The sequence below is a fragment of the Trichechus manatus genome, unplaced genomic scaffold (assembly GCF_000243295.1).
Source record: "Trichechus manatus latirostris isolate Lorelei unplaced genomic scaffold, TriManLat1.0 scaffold00191, whole genome shotgun sequence".
NCBI lineage: Eukaryota > Metazoa > Chordata > Mammalia > Sirenia > Trichechidae > Trichechus > Trichechus manatus.
In genome coordinates, this window is record NW_004444127.1 from 4685467 (window position 1) to 4697334 (window position 11868).

General features: G+C 37.8%; 1 protein-coding gene and 1 pseudogene across 2 annotated transcripts; both read left to right on the forward strand.

Moving 5' to 3' along the window:
- The first annotated feature begins 505 nt into the window (after positions 1-505).
- Positions 506-1769, forward strand: LOC101346011 (olfactory receptor 140-like; annotated as a pseudogene). The gene has a single exon (XR_002825804.1). The product of XR_002825804.1 is annotated as an olfactory receptor 140-like (transcript).
- Positions 1770-10518: 8749 nt separating this feature from the next.
- LOC101346263 (olfactory receptor 4C6-like) lies at positions 10519-11455 on the forward strand. The gene is given in 2 exon segments (XM_012558857.2): positions 10519-10566; positions 10568-11455. Coding segments are annotated over 2 exon segments (930 nt in total). The 5' UTR covers positions 10519-10524.
- Positions 11456-11868: the final 413 nt, after the last annotated feature.

Consider the following 11868-nt stretch of genomic DNA (forward strand, 5'->3'; position numbering starts at 1 on the left):
ACACTGCAGACACTATGCCAGCCTCTTTACTGGGCACAGCAAGGAAACAGACATGAAAAGCACATGCGTTGTGGTAGATGCCAGGGAGGGTGTTTCCAACTAGTTACAAAATTCCCTAATCTGACTCCTTATGATAGATATTTCTTGACCAGGAGACAATGTCTTTCATTCCACAGTTAGAGCTGGGGGATCAAATGTAAATTCTCCTGGAAGAAGGAATAACTCTTATCTGTGTGCAGCCCTTAGAAGCCTCCAAAATACATTTCACAGTTACAATTTCTAAACTCACAGGTGCAGAGGAGGGCTCAGAAGCTTAGGGAAAGGATTTAGCAAAGTCACATGGAGGTGGACACAGGATAAGAATCCAGTTCCCCTCAGGTACACTGCCAAGTATTTTCTCAGTAAATTACACATCAAATATTGCCCTACAGAATATGCTTTATAGTTGATAAAATAAAGACAAAGAAACCCATTGCTTTCAAGTTGATTCCGACTCATAGCGACCCTATAGGACAGAGTAGAATTGCCCCATAGAGTTTCCAAGGGGCACCTGGTGCATTTGAACTGCCAACCTTTTGGTTAGCAGCAGTAGCTCTTAACCACTATGCCACCAGGGTTTCCTTATAGTTGACGGGTGTCTGAAAATAAGGAGAAAGCATATGGAGGACAGAATAATTGAAGCAATTACTGTGGTGAAGAGTGCCAAGGACATGCTGCATAATTATGGCAACTACCCTATTTCTATACTGTTAAATTCAAACTATAACCCTTTCGCGATTAATTAGGTATCTTTCTTTATCTTTTTGCATATCATTCAGGCTCAGAAAGGCATCATTCCCTTAATGGATCGTCTCATACCTCCCAACAATGTGACTGAGTTTATTCTCCTAGGACTCACACAGAATCCACACTTGCAGAAAATACTTTTCATTGTCTTTTTGTTCATTTTCCTATTTACTGTGCTGGCCAATCTGCTCATTGTCATCACCATCTCCCTCAGCCCTGCACTTTCAGCTCCCATGTACTTCTTTCTCACCTACTTGTCCTTTATAGATGCCTCCTACACCTCCGTCACCACTCCTAAAATGATCATCGACCTGCTCTACCAGAGGAGAATCATCTTGTTGGGCAGCTTCCTGACTCAGCTCTTTGTGGAACACTTCCTGGGAGGGTCAGAGATCATCCTCCTCATTGTCATGGCCTATGACCGCTATGTGCCCATCTGCAAGCCCCTGCACTACACCACCATCATGCGACAGGGGCTCTGCCACCTCCTGGTAGTCGTGGCCTGGATTGGTGGGATTCTTCACGCCACAGGGCAGATTCTCTTCATGATCAACTTGCCCTTCTGTGGCCCCAGTATCATTGATCATTTCATGTGTGACCTCTTCCCACTGCTGAAGCTTGCCTGCAGAGACACCTACATGCTTGGAATGGTGGTGGCTGCCAACAGTGGGGCCATGTGCTTGCTCATTTTTTCCATGTTACTCATCTCCTACATAGTCATCCTAAGCTCCCTGAAATGTCATGGCTCTGAAGGGAGGCGCAAAGCCCTCTCCACCTGTGGTTCCCATTTTACTGTAGTTGTACTCTTCTTTGTGCTCTGCATATTCACTTACATGGGTCCTGTGGCCACTTACCCAGTGGACAAGTTGGTGACTGTGTTTTTTGCAATCCTCACCCCCATGTTAAATCCTATCATTTATACAGTCAGAAACACAGACGTAAAAAATTCCATGAGGAGTTTGTTGAAGACAAGGGTAACTTAGGCTGTTTATTACGCCAGAAAGTGATGATGTAAATAAATAGGAAGGATCATATCTGTGGTAAACTGTGAAAGAGGATTTTCAAGTTTTCCAGATTATTAATGAAAAAAAGGCCCAGAAACAAACATTTATTGAGTGTTTAATAGTGGTTAGGCCCTTTTCTAGGTGCTTTTGATAGCTTTTCATGTACTTTACTGAAACTCCAATGCTCGTTGGGCATACAGTCAGGATATATACATAAGAGAAAGAACTGTAAGCCCCTAGTTTGGTGATTCTAGGGTATGTTTTGCTCCAGTTTCATTACTCTTGTATTAAATTCTTCATGCATATGTTACTTGGATGAAATTGGCTTTTCCACAGCATCCTTGGTCTCAGAATTTCTTTTCTTTTCTTTTTTTTTTGGTATATTTGGTTTTGCTTGCAGTAAGCAAAAAAGAGAAAAGAAGTTCTTAGATGGATATACAGGGGGAAAGGGTAGACAATTGGGAATGAAAGAACCATTGCTGATTTTTTTGTTGCTCACCACTAATCTACCAAGAAAAAAGAGAGACACTAACAGAAGAAAGAAACAGTTAGTATCCTGTCTCTAAATTTTTTTTTCAGCACAAAATATAAGCCAGACTTTTTGAATTTACCCCTAATTTTGTCTTATTTTCTCAAATATCCTCATAGTGCTTAGTTTTTCATGACTATAAGGATTTTTTTTTTCCATACCAAGACTTGAGGAGCCATTGAAAGCAATGAAGGTAAACATTTTCTTTTTTTTAATTTAATCTCAACACAAAGACTTATGGTAAGGTTCCAAAGCTATTGCTCTGTAGATGTATTTATATTAAATGAGTTAGGTGATTTCATCTATGTACTCAATTGGTAGTTTCAGTAGTATGTGTCCATTCTACAGGTAAGCAAATTGAAGCTTAAAGAGGTTTAGTAACTTAGTTGCCTCAGGTCACACATCTAAGAGTCTCAGCTACAGAATCTAAATCCAGGTCTTCCATATCTCAGTCATATTCTCTTTCAAATAAAATACACTTTCTGTGGTATGTTTATGTCTCTATGTAAGAATCTTATTTTCAGTCTTAATGATTCACTTTGTCCTCCAAGAAAAATGATGCCAAATTTGTTGCAGACTTTTCTCTTATGTAGCAATACCTTTCAGCTATAATGCTTCTTTATGCACATGGAAAATACCAGTCATTCTACATTACTACATAAGACTTTATGAATCAAAGCTTTTTTGGCTACATCTCTCCAATTCCCGTTACCTCTCACACGTGTCCCCTTTTTCAAACTCATTGGTCATCTGGAGCTATTTCCTCTATCATTTGACTATATAGTAACACCAGAGCATGGTAAAGCCATTCTTTGGGGTGGATGTGTATCCTATCTTATGGATGGCTGTCTCTAATTTCTAAGAAAAAGAGCCTGCTCCCACAATGCACAGGCCCGAACAGGATAAAATCAGCACTTATATATTAAAAATGACCAAAGTCGCAATTGCTGGAGACAATTAAATGTTTCAGCAGAATCTAGACTACATGATTCGGGGTTCATTTTGTGTTATGACTGTTAGAGAAGAGAATAAGCCAAGGGAAGTATAGGAGAAGTATTAAACACATGTCATTTCTACTCTAAGAAAAAAGGGAGTATTTGAAGAAGAAAATCAAGGTCAATGACTATGTCTTAGGGGAGAAAATAAGTGTGAGTGAAGGAGTGAGAAGACTATAAATTGTCACTAGGAAACTTGGAAGGTATAAGAACTTAAAGAAATGTAAGGCAGTCTGACATTCTCAATGGGTGGAGTCCTGCTGGTTTGGGAATAATGCTAAAGAATTATATATTCTTTTGTATTTATCATGAAGAATCTCTTATGGGGACCAACTCCCATCTGATTATTTATGGTTATTAAAAATACAACAACTTAAAAAGAATATGTATATTTGCTCCTAAAAATGAATATGATAAATCATATTTGGCTCTTTTGTGTGAAGATACTTTGGTTTAATCAGTGAAAATGTTGGTCATTATCTAATTGAAAGGAGTGAGTTAACCATTATTGAAGACCAGTTATGAGGCATACGCTTTGTTAGGTTCTTCATATACTGTAACTCTCTTCATTCTAGCCACAAGTATTGTTAGAATGATTGTGAGGATGGTGCAGGACTGGGCAGTGTTTCGTTCTGTTGTACACAGGGGCGCTATGAGCCAAAACCTATTCCACTGCACCTAACAACAACAACATAGTTAGACAGGTCTTTACCCCATTTTATAGAAGAAGAAAATACGTCGCAATGAGGTTAAGCAACACTCTCAAGTCTTTTAGATTCTGTCTCCTTTATTCTTCTCACTTCACAAACTGCTTCCTGGCATAATACTAAAATATCAAAATGCAGACCTTATCCTTGTAAATATTGTCCTTGAGGCTTTCCTCCACTGTTTTTGAGGGAGCCACTTTCTTCCCTTCAGCTGTCTCTTGACCTCTGCTTCCCAGGTTAATCACAGTCTCTTGATTCCCTTGTGTCAGAGAAAATGACCTCATTCCCATAAATGTATTACGCTTCATGAGAGTATGTGTATTTAAAAAGTGGGATGTAATCGGCTCAAGGAATGAATAAATAATGGTTGAATTTAAAAGAAAGTGACACATGGGTAAGAGAGATGTTTGGAGGAAAAATAAGCATCAACCGTGGAGGCGAATTGATACTCTGCTTGGGCATGAAGGCAGCACCTTGAAGAGGTAAATATTGTTTCTTTAGGGTTTTTCCCAGTGTTATTGCATACTGTGTTGTATGCAATATATTACTTGAAAAATGGCTCTATGGCCAATGAAGTTTAGGAAATTATGGCTTATTTTCTTTATCAAGAAATATTGTTCAGTGCTTACAGTGTGCCAGACAGTTCTAGGGACTGGGCATACAGTGTTGAACACTGTAGACAAGGGTCCTGTTTGCGTGGAACTTAAATTCCAGTGAGGATTAGATGAGTAGTAAACAAGTAAACAAATAAATGAACAATGTAAGTTTGTTAGTAATAAGTATAATGAGGAAAATAGTTTTATAAAGGAGTCATGCAAAAGATAAGAACTAGATGTAGATTTGTGTAGTTGTTTGAAGCACAGCTAGAATTTGAGTTAGGTTCAAATTTAAATAACCACATTTCTTCCTTTTTTTTCTTTAAGGAGGTTACCCTAACACACGCATTTGTAATGAGGATGCTATCTCCTACAAGTAGAAAAAAATTGTTTCTTGGGGGATGAAAAACTCTTGCTTTATATATATGTGTGTGTGTGTGTGTTCACATATATATGTATGTGTGTGTATATATATACATACATACATGGGTGTATATATATATACATATACATATATTTATATATGTAAGGCACAGAGATACATAAAGTGCATAAATAGGTAGATAGTATATCTGTGTGTGATTAGGAAAAGAATGTCTCCTTGTTGTTAGTTGCTGTTGAGTTGATTCTGACTCGACGTGTGTAAGAGTAGAACTGCTTCATAGGGTTTTCAAGGTTGTGATCTTTTCAAAAGCAGATTGACAGGCCTATTTTCCAAGGACCCTTTGGGTGGGTTCAAACCGTCAATTTTTCTGCTAGTTGAGTGCTTAACCGTCTGCACCATTGAGTGACCTTGGGAGGCTCCAGGTGTAAATCGTTAGGTGAGAAGGTAGCGTAATTATAGAAGACTAATAAAGATGATCCAAACGCAGAGGTTGTCCATCGTCTGTGAGGAAAGTATTTTGTAAAATTTCTTCTCAGAAGACTTCCAAAGTATAAGGTCAAATGTGTTAATAAACCAGTTGTAAACTCCAAAGTATGTTGCAAAAGTAGGATATTAATATTTTTATTATTGAAGGTAGAAAAAGAATAAAGGCTATAACCCCAAATAGATCTAAATTGGAAACAAGTTACTTGAGAATACAATTTGTTATGAAGTAAGAGAGAGTTAATCCTTATTTTGTCTGGCTGAGACACTTTTTTCAGTCCTTAATAGTGGAGACTATTTTTTTGCTTTAACCAACTTTTTGTTGTCGTTGTTGTTAATTGCCATGGAGTTGGCTCCTACTCATAGCAACCTTATGCATAACAGAAGGAAGTTTGCCCAGTTCTGCACCAACTTTTTATTTGCCCTTAAAATACTTGTTCACATTGTTTCTCAAGTAGGGAAAGAAAATACAACTAAATGAGTCTTATGATAAAAATTCAAATATAAAATGAATAATCTAAGAACTTCTTTCTTTAATCCAGTAGGGCATTGCCACAGAAGATTGGAAAGTTGTTGTATGAGTTAATCATATATTCTGCCATAATTTAATATGCAACTGAGGCATTATGGTAAAAAATATAAAAAAAAAAAAATTCTATCAAATGCTAAGTAATTATAGAAATACTGACTGAATAAATGTATTTAGAAATGAGATAGTCTAAAGGAATAAAGTTTAATTCAAAGGTCAGCAACCCAAAGCACAGAGGGTCTGTCTTTCTTGACTTTGGAATACACAAAGTCAGATGTGATATAATTTTAATGATAGTCTTTAAAGGTGAGATGATTATCAGGCTAAGTGATAGAAAAATTCAGTCCTTGGCTAGATGGCCAAGAATAAGTTATATTCCTTTTTTCTTTGGATCTATATTATCAAGCCGAAGTATCATTGTGTGACCATTTTGTTATTGAAGGACAGAGCTTATTTCTGGAGTAAATAATTGAATCATTAATACCAGGATCTGAATTTGTGCTTGTGGAGCATCAGGTTGGCCTGGCTCCAGTGATGCTCAGCCCCTGGGAACAATCTACCACTGCAGGGCTAGATGGGAATTCACTGCATGGTAATTAGCTCCTCAGTCAGTAGAGACCCAACCTCAAAGGGATGCAATTGCAATGATGCAGGTTGGCACATTTCCAGTTTTTGAAAATAGCACTCTGTCCTCTTTTAGTACAGGTCCATTACCCGAAGGAGGACATCTTATTAATGATGCTTCTTCTAAGATGTGGATTGGACACTGCTTTCAAATTAAGCTCGAAATACAGCCAGATGGCAGGCACAGTCCCTTGAATAATTTTGTAAATAGTGTTACTGGCTTCCTTTTGGCAGTCTTTCCTATTTGGAGGAAATTTAAATTACTCTGCCAACCACAAAGGTTGTTTTCTATTTAAGTTGTTGGGTACTTAGAGCATCTGTTTTAACTTTCTTTTGAAAATCATTAGATACTCTACCCGTTGCCATCAAGTTCTATGAAAATAATTCCCCATTAAGTAATAGGACGATTTGTTGGCTGTACAGGTCCTGATTTACTTGCCTCTACATTTAGAACAACCAAGTTGAAATTTCACGTGTCATGATTTCTAGCTCTTCTATAAAAGAAGCTTCACATGAGTAAATCCTGGATGGAGTCAGACCTTTGGTTACTCTGACATGATCCTAGAAAATTTATCTCAACAGTCTTCTACCTTCTACCTACCAGGACCGTTGGGTAACTGGCTGGGTTCTCAGAAGTCACAGAGATGACACCAGACTGAGCTTTGGAGGTGGCCTTAAAAACTTACTTAAGTATTAAACATGTTCCTGTTAATTTGAGTTGCTATTTTGAAATTGTTGAAATAATTGAATCACCTAAACACACACACAGTTATATGTAAAATGTGCTAATACTTTACCTGTTTGTTTGATTCTGTTTACATAAATTGTGAACTCACGGTGGAGAGCCTTGAGCTATCAACCATTTTTAGCTTGATTTACCTTAATTACTTTTGGCACATTATCAAAACTTAAGTGTCTCTATTTTGGCTTCTATCCATATGTGAATATTAGCAAATAAAAGAGTGTGTATGTATGCTTCAGAGATGAGCTTGTACAAAGGAGAGGAATGAAAATACTTGGTGTAATGAGGATAGTTTTAGAAAAAATTTCTGTTTCCTTTCTTTCATTCTATTCTATTCTCTCACATATAGTTTAATATATTTGCATATATTGAAATACATTTGCATACATTTAAAATATAGTATTTAAATATATATACATATATGTATATATATATGTGTGTATGTATATCCGTTGCCGTTGAGTCAATTCCGACTCATAGAGACACTATAGTAAAGATTAGAACTGCCTCGTAGGGTTTCCAAGATTGTAATCTTTACAGAAGCGTACTGCCACATCTTCTTCTTGCAGAGTGGCTGGTGGATGTGAACTACTGACCTTTTGGTTAGTAGCTGAATGCTTTAACCACTGTGCCACCAGGACTCTCTTTTTCTCTCTCTATATGTATATATAATACATAATATATATATATACATATATACATACATATACATCTTGTTTTCTTTTTTACCAATTGCTTTAATCTTAATTTTTCTACTAATAGTTCCTCAGAAAAAAATTTTGTGGTATTTTTATTTTTTTCTGTTTTAATTAGTTAACGATTGTTCAGATTTCTGGTTTTCATTATCAATGTAATAGTGATTTGAAATCTTTAAAATACGTTTCTCAATCAATATAAAAATCTATACATCTATTTATGAGCATCTCTGCTCAAGTGGGTGATGGTAGTGGTGTGTTGGGGGTGGTGCTAGTGATTTGCTCAGGAACAGGGTGAAGTTAAGAAAGTTTGTTTAGCGAGTAACCCTCCTCTTCCTGCAGAAGCATTCCAAATAAACATTAGTTTTTGTATCTACAATGGTATAGTAACTTCCATTCTACAAAAGTGCTACTGGAGATAATTCCATCTCCACTAACCAGTCCTTATCTCTCAAAAAAAGCAAGGTGAATTAGGAAGACTTAGAGACAGAAACAGTCCTTTGAAGCCCTTATTGATGGTGTATATGCTTGGGGTACAGATCTTCCCAACAACACAGGGCTACTGATTGCTCATTAACAAAATGATGACCCAGGGGGACTCACCAAACACATTGCTAGCATCTTCTTGTTATCCAGGATTTCATGGGAAAAATTATCTCTGTAAGAAGTTCAGACACAAGAAACGTACATCAGCTATAAAGTTGGCTTTCTGGATTCAAATCCAGACTTTGTCACTAGGGAAGGAATAATATGCACTGTGCCTATGTGCAAAGATAGTGCCTATCAAGTTGTGTATTTGGATCTTCCTGGAACATTTTAGTTTCCATAATCAGCACATCTGGAAAATTACTCGAAACATTTGGGCACTTAGTCAAAGGCTGAAATTTATAGGTTCAGGATTGGATACTTAATGTATATAATCAGAACATATTCTTTACTGTAGAATTGTCTTGTTGAATAGGTGAGTACAGGAAGCATACATCTATTTCACTGGATTATTAGAAAAATGAAACTATATCATGAAACAGTGTTTCACATATACTGTGCACTTGATACTAGCATAAGAGATGCAATATAATTTTTTAATAGAAATGATTTTGGAACCAGTAAGAGCTGGCTTCAGTGTTTACTAGTTGTGTGACCATGGTGTCACTTTTTTCACTCCTTTAAGCTTCAGTATCTTAACTCTAAAATTAAGAAAATATCTCATAGGATATTCCACTGCCTGAGACACAGTAAGGACTCACTGCATATTATAAATATGTAATGATATTAATAATAACAACAACAACACCACCACTAAGCCAATTTGGAAAAGAAGAAGTGTAGATGGAAGGAGCAGAGAATAGGCTTTAGTAAGTAGACAGCCCTTGGGATATGACCTATCTGTCTTGTAGGCTTTCCCCGTAGCACATTCTAGGGGCTCAATAAATATGTGAAATAAATGAATGAAAATTCATATGGAAATTTCCAAGTTCTTGGGTGCCTAGTTATAAATGAAGGTCAGCATCCTAGTTTGGGTCCCAAGAAGAAGAGGCTGAGAGAAGAGCTTGTAGGTAGGTAGTTTATTTGGGGAAAGGAAGAACTGCGGAGAGTGAAACAGGGAAGGAAAGAAACTTCACCCAAGGTTGTGTTAAGCTGGTTACCATTTATCTACTGGCTCCTATATCTAAATGGTCAAGGTTTCCCTATGCGATGTGAGCACCCTCATATTTCTAAGTGTGTGTTTGCATCAGAATGATGTATCAGGGTCTCCGAAATATCTCAAACTGCAAGTGCAAGGACAGAAAGCAAGAAATGTGCCTGTGAAGGAGGTGGTGTTGGGTGAATCTTTAAACTCAAGCTACTGTCAGGATATAATTGGGAAGAGATGGTTGTGATAGCAATGGTTGGAGAAAAAGATAGGTCACAAGGGTGTGAGATGGTGCACAAAAAATCTCTAATGCACCCAGTGATTATCAATTAAAAATAATATTGCTGTCACATTGTGGGGATTGCAACCAGTGTCACAAAACAATGCGTATACATTTTTGAATGAGAAATTAACTTGAGCCGTAAGCTTTCCTCCAAAGCACAATAAAGAAAAAATAATAATATTGCTTTTGCAAAGGACAAATGTTATGTACTTTGACTAATACGAAATACCTAGAATAGGCAAATATATAGAGATCAGAGTTTAATAGTAATTACCAGGGACAGGAGAGAGGGGGAAAGGGGAAACCATTACTTAGGAAGCATTGAGTTTCTGTTTATGGTGATGGAAAATTTGGCAACGAATATTGGTGATGGTTGCACAACATGATTGACGTAATTGGTATCATTGAATTGTACATGTGAAAATATTGAATTGACAAATGTTGCGTTATTAACATTTTTACAATACTTAAAAAAATATTGCTCTTGCAGATTTTCCAGCTCATAGCTATGTGCTTCAATCAGCCTACAGTAAATGGAGAATCAAAACAATGTGACTGAATTCGTTCTTTTGGGTCTTAACGAAGAACCCAGAGCCGTGGAAAATATTCTCTGCTGTGTTTCTACTCATGTCTGTGGTCACCGTGTTGGGAAACCTACTCATTGTGGTAACTATGACTGCAAGTCGGAGTCTGAGGTCACCTATGTATTTTTTCCTTACTTCCTTGTCCCTCATGGATGCCATCTTTTCTTCTGTCATTGCCCCCAAGATGATTGTGGATTCCCTGTCTGAAAGTACTACCATCTCCCTCGAAGGCTACATGACCCAGCTCTTTGCAGAACATTTCTTTGGTGGGGTAGGGATCATACTTCTCATCGTGATGGCCTATGACCGCTATGTGGCCATCTGTAAGCCCCTACACTACATGACCATCATGAATCCTAGGATGTGCTGCCTGCTGTTGGGAGGGGCCTGGGTAGGGGGGTCCATGCATGCAACAATACAGCATCTCTTCAGGTACCAAATACCCTTCTGTGGTCCCAATGTCAATGATCACTTTATGTGTGATTTATTTTCATTGCTGACACTGGCCTGCATGGACACCCACGTCTTGGGCCTCTTGGTCATCCTCAACAGTGGGGTGATGTGTGTGACCATCTTCCTTATCCTCATTGTCTCCTACGTGGTCATTCTCTGCTCCCTGAAGTCTTGCAGCTCTGAAGAGTGGCGTAAAGCTCTCTCCATCTGTGGCTCCCACCTCATGGTGGTTGTCTTGTTCTTTGTGCCATGCATTTTCTTATACATGAGACCTGTGGCAACTTACCTCGTAGACAAGGCAGTGGCTGTGTCCTTTACCATTGTTGCCCCCATGTTAAATCCCTTGACCTCTACCCTGAGAAATGCAGAGGTGAAAAACGCCATGAAGAAACTTTGGATGAAACAACAAATCCTGGATGGTCATTAGCTTCCATGCCAAGAACAAATTTTTCCTATAGGTACAATGAGATCTCATCCTCCCCATTCAATGAAATCTCTTACACACACAATACCTAGTGGCATCTTTAAACATACAAATCTGTTCAAGATACTGCAGTGCTCTGCCTAACCACATTACTGCCTACCTCTCCTATTCATTTTGTATTTCATCCTTTCTCACAAGGCTCTGACCACCTTTAGCTTTCTTTCTTTTTAACCTGTTTTTGAACAATTCAGGCTTTTCCCAGTTCATGGCTTTTGTTCTCACTCTTCTCTCTGCTGGAATCTCTTTTCCCAGATGCTTCATCTGAATCGAACCCTCTCAATTTTTTTTTTTTTTAATTTTCAGATGACCGCCCACCTCCTCAAGAAGTCTTTTCTCTAGTAATTCCTCTCAGTTAT